This window comes from Mytilus edulis, chromosome 10 (genome assembly GCF_963676685.1).
Source record: "Mytilus edulis chromosome 10, xbMytEdul2.2, whole genome shotgun sequence".
Classification (NCBI taxonomy): domain Eukaryota; kingdom Metazoa; phylum Mollusca; class Bivalvia; order Mytilida; family Mytilidae; genus Mytilus; species Mytilus edulis.
In genome coordinates, this window is record NC_092353.1 from 77,833,436 (window position 1) to 77,855,677 (window position 22,242).

General features: G+C 30.8%; 1 protein-coding gene across 1 annotated transcript in view; it reads right to left on the reverse strand.

Moving 5' to 3' along the window:
- Positions 1-1,015: 1,015 nt before the first annotated feature.
- Positions 1,016-22,242, reverse strand: part of LOC139491937 (uncharacterized) — a 219,071-nt gene continuing 197,844 nt past the window's right edge. Inside the window, exons 17-32 of the mRNA XM_071279883.1 lie at positions 21,745-21,897; positions 18,805-18,957; positions 17,413-17,706; positions 16,409-16,690; positions 14,837-15,031; positions 14,376-14,480; positions 13,385-13,560; positions 11,397-11,586; positions 9,356-9,520; positions 8,707-8,838; positions 6,641-6,780; positions 5,953-6,039; positions 4,416-4,491; positions 3,096-3,236; positions 2,228-2,258; positions 1,016-1,268 (exon numbers count right to left, since the gene is read on the reverse strand). Coding sequence (XP_071135984.1) covers positions 1,130-1,268; positions 2,228-2,258; positions 3,096-3,236; positions 4,416-4,491; positions 5,953-6,039; positions 6,641-6,780; positions 8,707-8,838; positions 9,356-9,520; positions 11,397-11,586; positions 13,385-13,560; positions 14,376-14,480; positions 14,837-15,031; positions 16,409-16,690; positions 17,413-17,706; positions 18,805-18,957; positions 21,745-21,897 — 2,459 coding nt within the window. The 3' untranslated portion in view covers positions 1,016-1,129. The remainder of the gene's footprint in view (positions 1,269-2,227; positions 2,259-3,095; positions 3,237-4,415; positions 4,492-5,952; positions 6,040-6,640; positions 6,781-8,706; positions 8,839-9,355; positions 9,521-11,396; positions 11,587-13,384; positions 13,561-14,375; positions 14,481-14,836; positions 15,032-16,408; positions 16,691-17,412; positions 17,707-18,804; positions 18,958-21,744; positions 21,898-22,242) is intronic.

Here is a 22,242-nt window from a genome sequence, read left to right on the forward strand (position 1 = left end):
ATACGGGACAATGTTTTCTTTGCAATTTCCCTCAATCCAGACTAATTGTAACCCTCGTTTCTAAAGGCTTCAATATTTCATTTTTTTTTCTAGAAAACTTAAATCCACGAATTTAAAAACCCACAAACATGTACAAATGATGTAAATATTGCAGAAACCACGAAAATTGATACCTACGAATTAAAGTGCGTTCACGGTATTTCACGAATGATGATGAATAAAATAGTTATCAAAGGTACCAGGATTATAATTTATAACGCGCATTCGTCTACAGAAGACTCATCAGTGACGCTTATATCAAAACAGGTAAAAAGCCAAACAAGTACAAAGTTGAAGAGCGTTGAGGACCCGAAATTCCTAAAAGTTGTGCCAAATACGGCTTAGGTTATCTACTCCTGGGATAAGAGAATCCTGAATTTTTCTAAAAATTCTAAGTTTTGTAAACAGGAAATTTATAACCGTTACCATATAATTGATATTCATGTCAATACCGAAGTGCTGACTACTGGGCTGGTGATATCCTCGGGGACGAAAGATCCACCAGCAGTGGCATCGACCCACTGATGTAAAATAGTTATCATAAATACCAGGATTGAAATTTCATATTTACGTCAGACGTGTGTTTCGTCTACAAAAGACTCATCAGAGACGCTCGAACCGCAATATGTTACAAAGAATAAATAAAGTACGAAGTTGAAGAGAGTTGAGAACCAAAATTCCGAAAAGTTTTGCCAAATACAGCTAAGGTAATCTATTCCTGAGGTAGAAAAGCCTAAGAATCCACAGTAAAACTATAGCGACTATACAAACAATTACTTTTGAAACAACATACATTCATTTGTAAATAGGTAAGCATGAATAAGAATAATACTAGTTCATCGGACATGTTGTAAACTAAAGTTGAAAGCCAACGTTTTCCATTGTGTTTTGTGTTCTCTTAATGTCTTCTCGGTTTTTGAATTGGTCGCATTATATGTTGTTCGTTTTCGTTATCATGGTTCAGTTTTGTTTGAAACATTAGTTCTCTAAACAAAATCTGAAGTAATGGCGGTTTTTCAATGTATATGGGTAGTGCAAGATGACATTTGTTACAATAAATATCAATAAAGCAAAGCAGGTTAGAATACTTTTAAGGTAACATATTTTCATAGTGTTTGTCTACAGTGTGTACTCGACCAATCTTGTCATATATATTCGGACTGTCTTTTGCTCCAAATTCTTGGTAAGAGGATGCACTGTCCATTCCTATGTCTTCGTACTGGTCTCCACTAAAAAGACAATACATCTAAAGGTCATGGCTATGTTACGTTTTAGTCATGGTTCATTGTGTTCATATCTATCGGTTATACTAGGACTTAAAATCAACATGTTATAAAATGTCGGTAAACATGAAGTTATAGGTAGACACGAAGAGATCAAGTTCTTATTTTTAACACTTGATACTTTCAAATGTCTTATATTTGGCATTTATCACTGTTATAAAATGAAAGGTCAAACTTCGCATATTTGATATTCAATTACAATTGGTTATATCCATCACTAGGTCGATGACTTTACTGGCGTTCTTAAGGTTCACTATTGTGTTACGTGCCGAATAACTAGAACTTTGGTACTGATAAGCTATTTGATCTTGATTTATAATATTTGATGGGTGACTTTTGAAGGTAACCATCTCAAATCAAAGGTACTTTATGAATGAATATAGCGCACTTTGTCGTGTGTCTCTAAAGGTTTTCAGATGAGTGCATTATGATGTATAGCAATGTGATATTTCCTACATTTAAATTCAAGTACCACTAATGACAATATATTTTTTTCTAAACGCACACATGGTGGAATAAAAATGAATTTGATGTGAAAATATATTATGCTGCATTCCTGATCAAATGACACTGTTGTTTAATATTAAGTCCCTGTTTAATAGAAAGGATTTATCCATCCGATCATTTGGTATCTTTTTTGTCCTTATTTGAAGCCCATCTCTCCTCAAACTTTCATACTATGCCTTTCATTCATTATGTTGCAGTCAATGAAAAGACATTTTTCCTTTAGGACAAATATATGCAGTAGATTCAATTTCATATAACTATACATTGTAATAAATAATGGTATATTAAACACTAAAAAACTAATTTCATAATGTGATACGCAATCATTTGTTTAATTAATTAGGTCATGTTGTATCAATTACCACCAAGTACTAGGCTTGTATATACTTTCTACTTACATTTTTGACTCTTCACGTGCATGTTTTGTTCCTGTAAAAGCAATGTCGAGAATTTAATTAATTTTACAGAAAAAAAAACCTACAATTCATTTAAATCGTACAATCGATAATAAAATCCAATGCATATAGTCGATATGCCGAAACTTTTTCAAGACAAATCAAAATAACTTATAATGTTCGTCTTCTTTTTATTATTTATTTAAATTTTTCGGTATTTGTAAGCCTTGATATATAAATTCCCTTTTTTGTATTGATAACGCAAAAAACATACGTTAAATGGGTTTTTTTATCTTCGTTTTTTTGTTGCATTACACTTTTGGTTATGAACAAGTAGTGTTTATCATGTTTATTATTTTGATTGATATATGACGTCTTTTTCGAAATACAGTACCCGATATTTGAATGTTAAAAAGCATGGAGTGATACCAGCAGATACTTTGATTTTAATTTCATTCACTGCAGGAATTCTTCGGTATAGATAATTTATAATGGTGTTGCTTGTACTTTCGTTGTTGTATCTTACTTTGACGATATAATGTAGTAATATGGTATTTCTATGCTGATTTCTATTGCATGTTATTTTTTTATGTAACTAATCCGGATCAAAAGAGAATGAGCAATTTTTTTATCGTGTTTATATCTTTCAACTTATATTCTTGTTATTTAGAAAATATACTTTCAAGATGATGATTGCCTTTTGTTCATGGCTGTAAATCTATTTACATTTGTTTCCAACCAGCCATTTTATGTTTGAAAACTTGTCTAATAAAACACTTTGTGTTGATCTGAGATTCATTTGATTGTGTGTATCCATACTGTGTCATCACTTTATGCAAACTAGTACTTAAATTAAAATGCTTATACTTACTTGACGGTTTAGAAGTTTTATTTTTTCTGTGTCTCCGGAATAACCAAAATATAAACACGAGGACAAAAACACTACATAGAACACCACCAACAGCAGCTCCCACTACTGTGCCAATTGAATATCCTGTATCTGACAATTGTGCTATAAATATATTAAACTAATAAGAACTTGCACATTAATAAATAAACCAACGCATATGATTAAATTGGATACACTAGATTATCATCTTGGTTGACTGGTATCATACTTTAGAATATATGGGTCACAAATGACCATGTAAATTTGAAATTATTTTTTTAGCTTAATCCTGGCAAATCCCAGTTCCCTTTTCATCGATTGTGAAATTATCAAATGAGATTGTTCAGCGTCTTTATATTTGCACTGGCGACACGACACATTGATCAGAAATCTAGGATCATCCTAAATTATTGGTTGGTTTCATGCTGATTAATAATTAATTTTCTGTGCAGTGTTTTGTGAACTTGACCGATGTTAGCCTTTTTTACCACGGCCTGCGTTGTAAGCTTTTCTTCGACAAGGTGCGTTTTGAATATCACCCATTACCTTCCGCCTGTACTTTTCAGATAACAATGATGCATATTTTCAAACTGACTCTTGTTATGAGTGTAAATGGTTTTTGAAGATTGGAATGTACTCTATATCGCAAATTAGACAGATTAAAATATTACAAAATGTCATTGTGATATTTCTATAATTGATAGACCGAATATCAAGCTTTTTTTAAGACAATAAAATTAAATCATATAAATCTTCTAGCAACGTACAATAGTATTAAAACATGGGTAGTTCATGATATTTTAGTTAATATTCGTGCTTCCTGATTCAGCATAAAGGATTCTAAGCTTCACAGTCATGTTTTTTATAAACATCGGAGCTCATTATCTTTTATTATGTTGTTGATAAAGAACGTAGTAATGACTCGGATGATGTTGGTCGAGCCTTTGTCTTATGTGTTACATTTTGGGATAGATGAATTGATTATATCAAATATAATTCCAAGCTGCCGGAAAACCTAGTAGTTAAGGATCGTTCGTTGTAATTAGAGTGTAAGTGTATGTATATGGGAAATTTTTTCTTACATATTATGGCTTTCTATAAATAAGATCGTTTCGTTGTTTAGTTAATGAAGACGAAGATTTAAAATAATAGTATAAATCTAGAAGATATATAATGCAGATGTCTTAATGCAAGCTGAATTGAATCCCTGAGATCATATGTGCAATTCGTTTACGCCGATGGAAACATAACTTTGCAGTTTCATATACCAGTATAAGCAATTTGACATCTGTTAATGCTTACCTTTACTTTTTGATGACGCAAAATATATTTTGTGTACTTTCTCTCCAGGTTGGTTAAGTATATTTACTGCAGATAGCTGTTAAAGAGAAATACTGTAATTATCAATATTCTCTCACTCAAAATACTGAACGCATGTTAAAAGATGAACGCAAAATGCTTTGTTCGATTTATCACTAATCATAAACTACATTTTGTTTTTGCATTACAGCAGGAAGTATCCACATTTGTGAAGCAAATACCTGCAACTTAATACTTTGGATGTGAATCCCGAGGTTTGTGTTTTACACTACTTAATCGTCTTTACCAATGTTTTCATTTTGCTAATATCGGTTATTGTCATGTCAACCAAAAAATTAATATGTTTTGATGATGATGATGATGATGATGATGATGATGATGATGATGATGATGATGATGATGATGATGATGATGATGATGATGATGATGATGATGATGATGATGATGATGATGATGATGATGATGATGATGATGATGATGATGATGATGATGATGATGATGATGATGATGATGATGATGATGATGATGATGATGATGATGATGATGATGATGATGATGATGATGATGATGATGATGATGATGATGATGATGATGATGATGATGATGATGATGATGATGATGATGATGATGATGATGATGATGATGATGATGATGATGATGATGATGATGATGAAAAAAATTAATATGTTTGATGATGATGATGATGATGATGATGATGATGATGATGATGATGATGATGATGATGATGATGATGATGATGATGATGATGATGATGATGATGATGATGATGATGATGATGATGATGATGATGATGATGATGATGATGATGATGATGATGATGATGATGATGATGATGATGATGATGATGATGATGATGATGATGATGATGATGATGATGATGATGATGATGATGATGATGATGATGATGCATGTTCCATTTTACAATAACCTAGGATAAAGGTTAATGAAAAAACGCCAAAGACGCAAGCAATGAATCTATGTCATATTTCTTATTACTAGAACTGAGTCGATACCACTTTACGGTTGAACTGTGAGGGATTCATGAAGTGGATTTATCTAGAAAAAATGCATTTGATAGAATTTAATGAAATGTTATTTTCCTTTATATGATTTTGTCATATCAATAACATTCAAACTCAACTGTGCTTAACGTGGGTTTTAATTTTGTTCTGTGGATCTGCCTTGGTTTTCAGAGTAGTATTTTGTTAACTGTTGTTTGTCCTTGGACTTGTATCTGCATTTTGAAATCGTAGTATTGGTCTAATATCAATAGTCAAATTCTTCATTCGCATTTCATATGCTTAAAAGGTAAAACAAAACAAAACTTCCGTACTCTTATAAAAGAGCAAAAGTGTAAACCTATCAAACGAATAGAAAACAACTGTCATATTCCTCAATTGTAATACGCATCTTCCTAGTTACGAAATAGTGGATAAAACCTGGTTTTATAGTTAGTTAAATTTCTAACTTGTATGAGAGTCACATAAATAACTTGTACCTCAACTTTGTAGTATCTATCCGGAGTAATGTAATAAAATTTTTGTAACATCTCAGATTCCGCAGGAATAGTTTCAACTATCGTAACCTAAAACAAGGATAAGACGATATATGTCTACCTACAAATTCATATAGCCTTCTTTTGTAAAATCAATATTCAAAGCATTTGTTCTCCAAATGCTCTTGTTATAAGTAACACTATGAAAAAAGCATGTTAAATAATATGAGATTACCCTTTATAGTTGATGTGTTGATCACCGCAGTATTTTTTATTCATGTTGCTTCCTTGTTTTTATGATGATTTATTTATTTGTTAGCTTCGTGTGTACGGTTTTAGTCTTTTTGGTCTTTTCCTTTTTCCCTATGTCATTGTATTGAGGGTGTTTTAATTTTGGTTTTCCCTTTACTATCTTCTTTACAATAACAACATAGAGTACATATACATGATTGGGAAAATTGACGTTAGCAAGGTTTTACTGTTATTAACTTTCTATTTGTATTCTTGGAATTATTTTTTTCATTTTGCTTCTTAATAATGTTTGATTGTGGTTCTTTTTAATAACGAATATTCAGGAGACACGTACCGTACGGATGATTTCATTTAAAATATATCATTATAGTATTGTGATTTCTGACGTTAATGCCACCACAGTTATTTATCAGCTTAACTTTAAAATATTTATACATACCCCACTGATGTTATGTTTAATTATATACTCTTTTATGATACTATTTCTTTCTCTTAATAAAGGTATAGCCCATAAAACTTGCATTGTCGTAAAAACATTCTCTGGTGTCATTATCTCAAAATTTGTCACTTTTCCTGGAGCTGAAAAATAGAAAAAAGTCCATTTGAATTATATTAAAAATACTAACAGGATATTAATATATAACACGCATGTTTTAATGGGTTTCATTTACAACATTTAAGAAACCGTTCATGTAAATGATACTTGAAAATAGCAAAATATATTTCTTGATAAACATTCAAGGATTGCAGTTAGCAGGGAAAGACCATCACTATTTTTTCATTCAGTATTTTAAGAACTTGATCCAAACAATATACATAGTTAAACATTTTTTTTATTTCAATCAGAAACAATTATTATGCAATATTGAAATGAAAGATGATGTATATCAAACTGAGATTATTTCTTAAATTAAAGGCGTATAAATGGGTGTAAATTCCCATCAAAATAGCAATCTACAAAACCTGTATTTTCGGTTAAAACATGTTAAATGAAATACCCCTTTTGTTTCACCTTTTTTACCTATTATGTTTCTTGTTTGGCTCACACATTGTTTTGAAAAAAACGGTATTCTATGCAATTTTCGTCACACAAATGAGAAGTTTAGCAAGTGTTAAAACCAGGTGGAATCAACCAGTTTTTATACAAGGTAAAGCCTGCACTGTTTGATACACACAACATATAAAGAAATAATGGTGCTTTCATACACCAAACATATGTGTATGATTCAGAAATTCAGTGATATTTTCAGTATCATTGTAGGGTTGGTTCTAAGTAAGTTCATTATTTTGTTTGTCACGTACTCTGCTTTTAACGGTACAAGTGTCTTTTTTTTTATCTTATCCTTCTTTTCAGCCTAATATCAAATTGTATTTTAATTATATATAAGATATGAAAATTGATAATTTATATGTTGATTTTATATATGAGATTAGAATGTATCATTATACATTCTAAAATCAAATTGTACTTAAAAAACCAATAGAAGGGTTCAGTAGCCTTAAATCTTACAAGTGCTAGTTTGTCATGTCAGTTTCCGATATCAATAAAAGTGCTCTGTGGTTCCTTTTCCGTCGGATTTCAATTTTGTTACGGCGGTTTGAATATATTTTTTTTAATTATCAAAGTCTTCAATCTTTGCAATGCCATATTCTTTCAAAAAGGGAGAACCTTATTGTATATATTCAGAGAGTGCCAGGATGATTCATGGCTTTATACTCATATTCATGTATTTGGTTTTGATGTTATATTTGTTATTCTCGTGGGATTTTGTCTGATGCTTGGTCCGTTTCTTTGTATGTTACATTGTAGTGTTGTGTCGTTGTTCTCCTCTTATGTTTGGTGCGTTTCCCTCAGTTTTAGTTTGTTGCCCCGATTTTGTTTTTTGTCCATGGATTTATGAGTTTGAACAGCGGTATACTACTGTTGCCTTTATTTATACATTATCTATCCGGTTTACGGGCGTTAAGTCTGAAAATGTTCCAGAACATCATTTAAACAACCAGGACTATAACTGTTCGAATAGTGGGTTTTCGTTTTTAATTCAGAGATATATTCACGTATTATATAAGAAGCCCTTCTTATATAATTTTCAGTTGGTGACGAAATGGTTTTAGATCTTTGATCCCAAGAATGTAATTACAAGAGTGGAAAGCAAAATGTTTTATTGTAAACGACGTCAGCGTATAAAGTTATTGGTAGCAACTTCCTTCTCTATGTATATTCAGCATTCCGAACTTTGGTTTTTGTTTAATTACGTACGTTAACCTATCAAAATTAAGGTAATATGGTAAGCCGGGGGTAAGAAGGATTGTCTACTTTATTTCTAAAATTCTAGGGAACATCTTTTTACCTTTGTACGTATTTTCTGGTATTACATATGTACCAGTTATGAGACTGACGCATCATAAAGTTGATACATTCTTTTTATTACATCCAACAACTATGTATGTTTTTGTACGTTTTTAGAATATAATTAGTGGAGGAAAACATAGTAAAACACTAACGAGCTTGGTTTGTCTTTACAGCTGTAGTCATAAGTGAAGTAGCGGGACCTTTGATTGTACTTGCTGTTACAGTAAATGTATAGTCCCAGTACTCCTCTAGTTCAGTGAAATCAACAGTTTCTTTGTCATATCCTTTAAAATAAACCAAACATTTAAAAATCAAACACTTTTTTAAATATAATAATGTATATCATAAAGGGTATGTATTTCATGATTTTTCTATCAGATCTATCTATGAGAACTATTATTTCTAAAAGAAAACAACTTTTCTTTATCATTAAGTTGATATATTCACACTTATGAACAGGGATATCCATGAACCTCTATTGAAAAAAACAATAATATAAAAAAATCAGAGAAGACCGGTAACATTTAATGCAGTGTTGATAATATGTTGAATTGGGAATCAAAGGATGAAACATTTTGAAGTGGTTTTTTTTTCATTCTTCAAATGTACAAACTCCTCTAATTAGTTTTCATATTCTGGTAAAGGCTTAGTTATCTTTAAATGAGATTTGGTTCATAGGCTGATCCTAGGTGGGCTTGGGGGACAAATCTCCTCTTCGTTTGAAAAATTTGGTTGATTATGAAGGGAATCAATGAAGCACGACTTGAGCGCACCTTCATATTGCAATATATAAGTACCAACCATTTACTATGATATCTTTCACATATGTATATGTTCCTCCCAAAACTTCATACGCTTTTATCCTATACGTTGTGTTGCCCGGTTTCACAGTTGGTTTGGTCCATTTGACCTTTATAACTGTTGCACTTTGTACTGTAGTTGTCACACTGCTTGGTATTTCAGGCACTAAAATATGGTGATGGAAATAAAAAAAAACCTGTTAACATATTAAAGCAAACTTATCCAGAAAGTTATCTACAATAATTTTGAGTGATTGTTTGATCAATTGTTGGTGCTATACACCCCTTAACGCAGATTCATGGTATACCGCCATCTTGGATTGTACAATTACAGCACTAAATTGGTCTAGTTATTTGTCGAAAACTGCAAATTTGGAGACAGATTAAATGGTTAGACTGTTTAAATGTATTCATATATAAAAAAAAATTGATTTATTGTATTAAGGATGTACTTAGGTGAGGTTTTGGAATTTGTGCCAAATATTCGGACCCCTTGGTGTTTTTCCATACAATACAGTGTAAAGTATTTTGCCCCATAACACCCATTTATTTTTTCATATAAGACTTAATAGCTCATGAAAGGTCATGTACCAAAATTTTAGAAGATCCTTGATTTTCTTTCATTTGTTTTGAGACCCAAATGAACCAATGCAAATATACGTTAAAAGTCCGAGTCAGCCTTTTCCCGCCATATTTTAAATCTCAAATATATCATAAAGGAGGTCCATGACCTATCAATATTTTTAGCTTATCTTGATCCTTAATTGATGCTCTACCAGCTTAAAGTATCAATTTTAATTTCTTAATTTCTTAATTTTTATCTAACCTCACCTAAGTACATCCTTAAACAAAATATTTAAACAAATATTCTTATTTTTTTGTTTTTAGAATCATTTTTTAAATGAGCCATTTAATGTGAGATAACTCTTTTAATAAAACATTTATGAACTATTAGGGATTTTTTTTTACTTGTAGCAAGACAACAAGTTCGGTGAAACCATTTTTTCGTTTTATTTTCTTAAGGTGGTACCTAACACTACAGGGAGATAACTCTGTGAAAGCAGCTAAACGTTTTAATTACGTTCTGTTGTAAAAGGAAAATTAAGATTCTCAATGATAAAAATTAGTGTTTGTCAAATGGCTATATAATCTGTGTAATTTTTCTGATAAATGGTTGGTTCAAATTTTTTCAATTTTTTATATTTTTGTCAAAGGGTCAAAGTAAATACTATGTCAAAATTTTATGAAAATTAAACGAGCCAAATTAATTTTAGTGAAAATGTTGGGTTCCACCTTAAAACATATAATAATACCACTCTTCCAACCATTTATTTCAAAATTGTATCTAATAGAATTTGGTTTATGCACACAAATGCGTTTTTTCAGGAACATTCTAACCAAATGTTGGCAATTTTCAACGACTCATAGCTTGGGAAATAGCACTGTGACACATACTTTTTATTATATTTTTGGGAAAAGCATAGTTAAATCTTCAGTTTAGCAAATTGTTAGAAAATGCTATCTCAAAAAGTCTATACCTATGACCTACCTGTAGTTCTTATGAATGTATCACGACGGCTGGTTGTTGACGGTTACTTGGCTTTTCGATTTGTCTTATGAATTTGTTCTGATTTTTATTGGTTTTCTGTCGCCACAAAATTTCTTGCGTGTTGTGTTTGTTTCGCAAGAGACATACATACTTTGCATATGATATCAAACAGATATTGCACTTTTGAATCTCATTCTATCACAAGCCCTGAAGTCATTTCTTCTGTGTTGACATGATACTATTAAACTATTTAACAGAAATTTTAATGCTTCGAGATATATATGTCTTAAGGCATACCTCATACTGCCTAAATATCCAGAGGTTATACAAACCATGTTAAGAATTCCGTTTGAAGTGAAATCTGATTGCAAGCAAATCTATTACCTGATGTCAAGGTATGCAATATCATATATAAATTGTTTTTTTAACATCATATTAATATTGATCACCTTCCATAACTTTACTTCAATTTTTATAAATGGAAATGTTTTACCTTCAGAATCTGTCATAGCCAATGTTTCATTTTTTTCTCCGTCACCATTTCCATTTACTGCAGCAATCCAGACATGATAACTGATATATGGGAACAGACCATCAATCGTTGTAACAACTTTTGAGTATGCATCTACAGAACTGATATTCACCTTCTTTTGGACATCACAGGTTTTAAGGAGAATTGTTTTCTGAAATATACATCAAATGAAATAGCCAAAAGACAATTGAGTAATGTTTCACAGGAAATTTTGATCCAACAATTTCTACTGTTGCTTATAATACCTCGTTATTGTCTCTATACAAAATAGAATTTTGTCAAAACAATTTATAATAATATCGAATTAACAAAAAAGGGAGTTCTTTTTTAAATTAAAACTTGCATTACATTTGATTTGCAAACAGGCATTAAGTGTCTTATACAAATACAACAATTGATTTTTCTCTAATTGCCTTTTATAAATTTGCACTTTTCAAAAAAATATGCAAAATTCATTTTTTTTGCAAAAAGATATCAATTGTATTTTGATACTTGATAAAGAAATTCAAGTGAGTTATTCTGACAAATGTATGCTATTTTTTTACTCTGAATAGTTTGCATGATAATAGTGGTATCCTCTGAAGTTAATAAAAAAAAATTAAATTACATTTCATTTCATATACATGATAAAAGAGTTTAACTATCACTGGAATTAGTTATCAAAGGTACCAGGATTATAATGTAGTACGCCAGACGCGCGTTTCGTCTACATAAGACTCATCAGTGACGCTCATATCAAAATATTTATAAAGCCAAACAAGTTCAAAGTTGAAGAGCATTGAGGGTCCAGACTTTCAAATTGGAGGTTAACCAATCAAATTTTCACCTCTTTTTTACTTGTGCATAAGATTTAGTAACGATGTAACATCAGGTTTCCAAAAATATTCTAAAGAAAGACAAAAACCAAAATAAATGTGTAAGAAACATTCAAAATATATGTTTATGACCTAGATTTGTTTTTTACTGCAATCAAATACAGGATAATTTCCTACAACTGTCAATTATCTGTTGATTATTTTGCGTATACAACCGGATAAGATGTACGTCATTTTGGTAGTATTATTCCTAACGAAGACTTGGTAATTTCTAGCACTACTGTCAAGGTTTATCATATTCCGTTCTATGGTTTCAGTGAAATTTATTGGAATGAAAGTAATCTACAGCGATACGTGCAAAATTTCTTCGAAAAATCTAATTCTAACCACATCATAGAATAGAGTGAAGACCAATAAATGATCAAACATTTCTCTCATCTGCCTAAAATTAGTTATATATGATACACAAAGATGACTTTATGATGATAAATACCACTAAAAAACCGCCTTGTCTTCATTATAAGAATTTCTTTTTGTCCATTTATACCTCTCATTTCCTCAAAACTCTCTTTTTTAAGGCAAATAAATAAAAAAAATTGGATAACTTTCCCCATATATGATAGAACTGTTATAATATATGAGAAATTGAAGTATTCAAGTTGAAAGACTTGTCCATATTAACGTCTTCTGACTCAAAAGAGGTTTCAATGAGTCATTATATAAACTTGAATTTACGTCGCGTTCCAGAGAACGACATAAAAATCATCCCTTTCAGTAAAAAATATGTTATTACTGTTATTAAAAGTAATTGTATTTAACTACTTCAGTGTTTGCACCAGGCAAATCTGTTACAGGATCTATGCGTTTCGTAAAATAAAATACTGCTATTGAACATAGAATAAAACATAAGGTAACACTTATACTCATTTGCTTAAGCTTATGGTGTCTCAATATCCATCAGTATCCACCTACGCTGATCACAACTTACATGACTAAGTAAAAGATCTAACAAATTTGATTTTTAGTGGCCTAATTAAGTTCAAACTGATAAAATATTTCTGATAATGCATTTTCTTTTAAATATGAGCCAATACAGGGTAATAAATACATCTAAATTAGAAATTTATAACTTACTGCTCCTACACAATCTGTACACTGATACACTACTTCCCCTTTGCATACACCTTCTACCCTTAAGATGACGCGGTATCCATATAAAACTCCCTTAACGTCGGTCGGTGTCATCCATGAAAGTTTTATACTTCTACTTTTAACCTCAAACAAAGTTACATTCTGTGGCAATCTAGCAACTTAAATATTAAAAACAAATCAAATACATTGTATAACATACGCAACACGACGGGTGTAACATGTGGGGTAGCATATGCTTACCCCTTCCGAAACACCTGAGATCACCCCCAGTGTTTGGTGGGGTTCGTTTTGCCTAGTTTTGAGTTTTCTATATTGTGTCTTATGTACTATTATTTGTCTGTTTGTCTTTTTATTTTTAGACATGGCGTTGTCAGTTTATTTTTTTATCTATTGACTCTTCCTATGGTATCTTTCGCCTCTCTTTTGTAGGAGTTAAAATACTGATTATAATAATTTTATTCCGGGATATATTTTTGTATTTCCATTTTCAGTGAACGGTAAATTCTTTGTCAAAACCCTGATTTGTCAAATGAAATCATCAATTAATAAAAATATTTTGACATAATTCAATTTTTTTTATTTATAAATTTTCTAGTTCATGTCATACTGAACATGTGTACTTAGTTTCATATAAATGAGAGCACATACTATCATAAACTAAATTTTCAACATGATAAAGAGAGGACATACTAACAAAGGAATATTTAACGGACCAAAATACGGACTTAAATAAATGAATCTCTTTTAATTTAGAGAAGAAAAAAAGAAATTGGGCCAAAAAGACAGATAAAAGATGATAGTTTATGATAATAAAGTAACAAAATATTTTCCAGATCCCTTAAAATATCAAAACATATTTTGAGAGCAACGTTTTACAACTTGCCAACTACATATACATTTTTTCAACATCTTTTACCTTGTCAAATACTACTACTTTTTTGGTACATTTTCTCAAATTTACTGTATTTGTTACCTCCAAACCTTGTGTAACAGCAAACCTGTGAAGATCGTGAACTTTTATTACTTTGAGGTGAAACAGCATCATTGACAGTCTCCATTTGAAAACAATACGGTCGTTCTGAAATTATAAATAAGATATTTTCTAAAATTGAATTTAAAAAGAAAAAAATGTAAATTAGTTTCCAAGAAATAACAAATTAATATTTCAGTGAAATTTATATTATGTATGGTCAAGTAAAACACAATAACGAATTGAGAGAATTCGACAAGAAAACAAAAACCCCGATATATGATACGATAGATTTGTTATAAATTTTCTCGAAAAATACAATAAATATTCAATAAGAACCCTATCATTTTAAATCACAATTATTTTATGTATAGTTAGTACAGAAAAAAAAACATTACATAAAATAAACTAAGGATTATTTCTAGAGGTGCATACTTTTACTATATATTTTACAAATAACTTACGTGGCAGTAAATTTTCAATTCTTTGAACCTCTGTACTTGAATCTGTCTTGATGGTTCTTGTTGCTGTACCACTCATATATATAGTATAATGCGAAATATCACCATTTGGTACTTGTGGTTCTTTCCATCTTAAATTCATTCGGTTTTCGTATAGATCCTGGTTATCACAAGTATTAATGACTGGAGGATTTGGTTCTGAAATAAGTATATATTCCATTTGCAATTCTAAATTCACAGTCTTTGCAATGATGATATAAACAAAGAATTTATAAGAGTGATATGACATTGAGGAGTGGTGGATATCTTCATTGGAACATAAAACAAAAGTTTATTTCGGATGAACAAACAAAAGTTTATTTCGGATGAACAAACAAAATGGTAATGAATGAACAGTATATGCTATATAACTGTACAAATAACGGTAACTTTCTTATTGAAGATATGGCTAAAATTCAATTAGATTGATCAGCTAATTGTAGTTATATTTTAGCTTTAACTAAAGCAATTTTAGTTACGACAAAACAATATTTAAAAAAATATTGATGTTAAATTGACAACCTTAAAGATAAAGTTTATTCAAGAGATTTATAACAAAAACATCACCGTACACTTTGCACAATGAGGATGTAAAATTCTGTTTTTGAAATAAATCTACTTCGTGTGGAGAAAATCTACGTACCCTTCCGGAGAACAAAGATCACACCTAGTTTTAGTGTTGTGGTGCCTAGTCTATAGTTTGTGTTTAATGTAGTATTGTTTGTCTGTTGCTATTTTTGTTTTTCAGCCATTTCGTTGTCAATATCTTTATCGCTGATGAGTTTGAAAGTCCCTCTGGTACTTTTCGCCTCTGTTTTACAAATGCAGTCGACTTTTTCAATCAAATCTTTGAAGGAGTTCGATAAATGTTTTTAATATTCTTTTAATTTATTTTAAAAACTCAACGAGAAATCATCACTTGTTAAGTAAATATACCACCGTATTTAAAGTATCAGAAAAACAGGAATTAGTTGACTAACAAGTTAGAAAATTACAAACATGCTATTTTGTGGCATTCATTTAACATAATGATAAATTCAAAGTACAGGCAAATGGTCAATAGGTCTCAATATAGACAAAATGAACGCCTTTACACCTTATTATTGTTCAACTACTCACCAAATACGATTTCATCCTAATTGGTTGTATTGGGGAAATCAGATGTATAACGTTTCTAAATTAACTCAACATTCACCTAAATTCCACGTATCGTAATTGGATCGATCAGACAAATGCTAACATGTTACAACTCACTGCTGTTAAGTTTTTTTGGCATATATAGAGTCATTCTCTTAAGTGTTTTTAGAGAAAAGTGATGAACATGTTTGTTGAACAAACGAAGGTACAAACAAGGTGATTGCACTATAGCCCCTCTTCTATAGTGGTACATGTAGTATAATTCATAAAATGTTCTCTCACTATCAATATCGTCTATTAAAAGTTAAAAACTCATTTTTTGTCTGTATTGTGTAGGTAATATTTCATGACAATAACATCTCTATAAAGATAAAAAAAAAAGAAAATAACATAACACACGTGTGGATGTTGTTCTGATGGTTGCTGTGAATTCTGCACTGGTAAATCCATTACTATAAGCCCTCACTGTAATAACATATCTCGCACCATTCTTCACTGTAATAAACTGCTGTAGTGGAATCTGTGATGGGACAATATTTGTAATGTTAAATGTTTTCGGTGTCACTGATGTACCATTTATAGTACCACTGAGATGCTGTATGATACCACCAACAGTCCAGGAAACAGTTATTGATGGTCCCAAAATGTCATTAGTTATAATTGCACTTGGCACTGCAGGTCCTACAAAAGTTATTACTATAGGTAGTAGTATGTTCATTAATTGATTCTAATATCAGGCACGTCAATAGTAAGGAATCTCCTGAAACAACATCGTAATTAAAATAATATAAAAGATTATCCTTGAAACGAATATTCGTTTTACATTTATATAAAAAAAAATCCTGTTTTTGATATGGTTCCTAGTAATCTTCGTACTGTCTTATCATTGATTACTTTCATACATGTTATTCAATCATGTCTACTTCCATGTTTTTGTGATTTACTTGCTTAGATAAAGACCTGAGCGTGAAAAGTTAAATTCACTTTCTACTAACTTATATAAATAAAGTAACACTGTGCGATTTGCATTCATAAAAACTCGCATTCTGATACCAGATGAAAATATCTGTATCTAGATCTTCCTGGAATAGTTATGATTGAAATATATACTTTTCTGAACTGATTTTTTTCAATATTGTACATTACGTCAATTTATTCAATAATTATGATACTTCATAAAAGGTAGCATAAAAGTAAAAGTTTATTTCGCTTCATAAATCATTAATGCTTAATATATTAGATGAGGTGACCAAATGTTATGAATTATTAGACTTATTAAAAGTATCTAGATACAATGAAAAAATATTTAACGACTTTGAAGTGCCATTCTGGTATAAGTACAAAATATTCTAGCTGTAATTGCTTGCTGTATCAATCTGATTTAAAAATTGATGTGTACTTACTTGTACCAGCTTGTAAGACAACACTAGTAGTCTGTGCCCCAGGTCGACTATCAGTCTCCACCGATATGACCTCAACTATATAAGTATGACCTGGCTGTCTGTTGGTCATATTATACTGATTATCAGTCTTATCAACATCAATCAGATTTTCTGCATGTCCGCCGTTTACAGTTATTTTAATTTGTAATTTGTTTATAAAAGCAACAGTATAAGTTATAGTCCATGTTATCTTAAAGTTAACCTCTCCAGTTGTGTCCCTTGGAACTTCTAAATTTTTCACTCTCAGCCCAGTCACTGACGAAAAAACAAATACCGTTTAGATGTACAATTGCCACTTAAGACTAGTAACTTAAAGACGGTAAAGTACTAAGTTTCTAAAAATAGAAATCGAAAAACAACAAAAATCCATACAACCGTATACCTAAAAACAAAACATTGAAATTTTAAACAGATAAACAACTGTTTTATATTTCGTTTGTATGTTGTACCGTTACACCACTGTTCCAGATTTGGGTTAGGATTGGGATCCCATTACATGTTTAACCACTACATGAATGTATGTGCATGTTCTTCAGTCAGAAGCCTGTAATTCGGTGGTCGTCGTTTGTTTGTGTTTTTTTTTTAAATTAGACCGATTAATCATATCATTAGTTTTTACGTTTGAATTGTTTTACATTGTCATTTAGGGGCCTTTTATAGCTTGGCTTTGCTCATTGTTGATTCCGTATGGTGACCTATAGTTGTTAATTTCTTTGTCTATCATTATTATAGAAGACGATGTAAAAAATACTAAAAAGAGATTTCTTTCATTGAAATGACAAAGAAGCTAGAAGAATAAGTTGGCGTATACAAATACTAAATGATAATGCCAACAGACGTCACCATTTTAAACATGCAGTAGCAGACATGTTCTATTTATCGCTAATTCAAACATTAAGCTTCCCATTAGTGAAGGTCATTGTGTCGTTGATAGTACAAGTGTTATTTGAAATATGTTTGAGATGATGAATCTTTTTTTTAACTTTCAAAAACACCGAATATTCTAAGATAAGAACTTTCCTGACACTTTCTCATTTTGGTTGTTTTTGTGCTCGGTACCGATTTGTCATATCATTGGCTTTACATCTTGTTTGCTATGTTTGCTTTTATTTTAATTAAGGTACATTGTATACCGCTCCTGTCTATGTAAGTGAGGTATAGTCATACACATATCTAACCAATTATTTGTGTACAGGTCTGTAAAACAAAATGCCAACAGTAATATACCTCTGTTCAAAAGTCACCAATGTTATTCAGTTATAAATATAAAGTTGTATCATTCACATCACACCGCAACTCAATGTTTTATACGAAACTTAAATAAAAAAATATATTATTTTAGGCTAAACTTACAATCTTTGCATATCTGAATATCTCTGTAAAAGGCTGCCTTACAAAAACATTTGTACAATAAGCTATTTGTAGCTTCGGCTATGCATTCTGAATCTGCTACAGAACATTGGTTAGCTGGCTGTCCATTGCTACAGATCTCTCCAAGTGCACTTTCTATAAATCAAAAACTAGACTTCATTTATAATCTTAATAACGTGCTATAGTGTTCTTATTTTGTCTTCATTAATATTATTTTTACTGTTTAATCTGTTTTGGTAAGACGTGGCTCTGTACTTAGGCATCCCGTCTTTGTGTACTATCTTTCATTTTTGCCTTGTCCGTGTAACTCTTTGTGTTTCTTTTATACATATGACTTGACTCTGCACTTAAACATTCTACTATTGTGCTACTGTGTAATTGTTCTATTATAATTTTTTGTATTCTGATCTTTTATATTTGCTAATGCTTTTTCCATATGCACTTTCTTGTTTATTTTTATAAATAACGAAGTGGCTCTTTTTTTGTAAAGGTAATGCACTTTAAGCATATAGACAAGTGACAAAAACGAAATGTTATCTTCTTAAAGATATTCTGTAGAGGACATGCCTAAAACAATTATAGACTACATTCTTTGTATGCTTTGAATGACAAAATCATTTTTTTTATCTACCTGTGTGACGTTTACATTCTGACGCCAAATGTTTGACTCAACGCGAGAGTTAATGTTATATTGCTATTCGTTCCAAGTGCTTAAGGTCTTTTGGTCGTTTGTGGGTCAATTTAACATGCATAAATACAATTCGAATACAACAAAGTAATGACTGAGGTTGTTGGTATTAATATATGCCTTTTTGTTAAATATTTGTATGTTTTTATTATGATTGAGATACTTGTGGTACTTGTACATTCTGTCATTATATTAATATTAATGATAATTCAGTTATTCTTGTCTTTCATTGTTGCTAGTGTGTTTTGTCTGCATGACTTTTGATGTTATTTCGATACATATAGCGTGGTCATGTACTTAAACATCCCGTTATGTTAAAATATGTGTGTATGCTTGTCTGTCCTTTTTACTATGTGCTTTGTCAATATGCCTTTTAAGTTTTTTTGATACATATATGGCATTGCTCAGTACTTTTACATCCAATCAGTGTGCTACTGTACTATGGTAAATTTGTCTAAGTATTCTTTTCTATATTTTTTCTCTAAATCAAATATGACTTTTTGTGCTTATTTGATACACTACGGGGTTTTTTTTCTAAGTGATTAAGATAAAAACATAATGTCGACTGTTGTACCTCTTTTTTGACATTTTTAACTATTATCATGTCTATTTGTTATGTCAAAGTATCATATTCAATATAATGGAATTTAATGCGACTGTCATACAAGAGAGAGGTTGAGCAAGCTATAAAACTAGGTACAATCCATCTTTTCCTACATAAGTACTTGTACCATGTCAGGAATAATACAGTTGTTATTCATTCGTTTGATGTGTTTGTGGTTTTAATTTTGCCATTTGATTAGGGACTTTCAGTTTTGACTTTTCCTCGGAGTTTAAGTATATTTGTGATTTCAATTTTTGTAACAAATGCAGGACAATCAATGTTCCTTGCTCGTGTAAGATATGACAAAATCATAGACAGCATTCATTACCTTCATAAAAATAACTGTATAAACAAAATTACGAAAAAAAAAAGTAATGTCACAAAAATACTGAGCTCCGAGTAAAATTCAAAATGTAAAGTCCTTAATCAAATGGCAATATCAAATGATGTCATACATCAATCGAATGAACATCTTCTGTCCTATTCCTGCCAGTTAAGGGCACGTTCAAATGTAGAAAATGATTGATTGAACCTGGTTTTATAGCTTTATCTCACACTTTTATGACAGTCGCATCAAATTCCACTGTATGCGTGAACAAAACATACATACATGACATAGTAGGTACAATTGTCAAAATATAGGAATAGCAGCCATCTCTGTGTCACTTCTTCAACACCAACAAATATTTAGCAATGAAGCACAAAAAGCATTTATCAAATTTAACAACCACATTCATTGCTTCGCGTGTTTGACGTCATAAGATGATGACGTCATACCGGAAGATTCATTAAATAATTTTGTCGTTCAAAGAATTTTCAAAACAAAATATAATTTAACATGGAGAATGGTAGTCTACAGGGTTAAAAAATCAAAAGTTTTGTTTGAACTATTTTTAGAACAGACCGAAATTTTAAACTATCCAGAAGTTCTTTCGAATTTTTAAGAATCCACATATGGTTAATACCACTAGGCGAGTTAAATAACTTTGTCGTTCAAAGTATTTTTAAAAATAAAATCTAGCAATAACATAATGGCTAGATCTTTAAAAGTACAGAGCAACGTCATATGTACTAAAGAAACACAAAAAGTCACACGTACAAAACACACCAACAAAAAATGAAAGATATTACAAACACATTGACGAGATGTATAAGTATCGAGCCACGTCAAATGGATATCACAGAAAACAGAATAAACAGTAAAAGTTTTATTAATAATAGAACAAAGACAAATAAAAGAACAATATAACACGTTATTAAGATGATAAACAGTACGCAGAATCTATACATCAACACCATCATGTATTATGTGTGAAATTGAAACGGAATATTTTTCAACAACGTCTTAGTACCTTCCGATGAACTAGTTTAGAAAAAAGGACGAGACGCTTCTTTGACATACCCCTGGTTCATCAACTTTCTGGTCAGACAATGGTGACGTTTTACATAAATAACTGTGTAATTTCTGTAAATAACTTTTTTTTTCTTAAATATAACAAACTGTTACGACAGATTCATGAATACCGTTTATAACTTCATACAACATAGCAAACAAAATCCAAAGCATAATGATTACTTCCCCACCTTGATCAATTTTCCTTATGATTCAAAGTTTATATCTAATACCTACTTGTTACACAAATACTTGTAGTGTTGGCATAGAAATCATTTTTACACAGACATTTGTTAGTAGCTGTTCCAGTTTCAGTTTTGCATTCAGAGTTCACATCTTCACACTGGTAGTTTGACTGGCCTGTATTACAGACAGCATTCAATTCAACCTCTGTAATCAATAAATAAACAATAAATAGTAAAACCACAACGTTTTGTTTTCAATTCATAAAAAATCATCTACCCTATGTAGTCAATCATATTTGGAAAATGAACATGTACAATGTATATTGAAATAAATAAACGATTATATAAATTCAAATCATTGTTAGAAATTATACGATGTGATCAAGATAAAGATGTTGCAGATTAGACAACTTATAGTCACATAGGAGTTAAGAGTTCTGTGCTTGCCAATTTCAAGTTGGTTTTTGCTCGGTGTAATCTTATAGAAACTTGACAATCCCATACTGCGTGATACTAATCTTATTTTAAAGACAGAACTGAAACAGGTGCT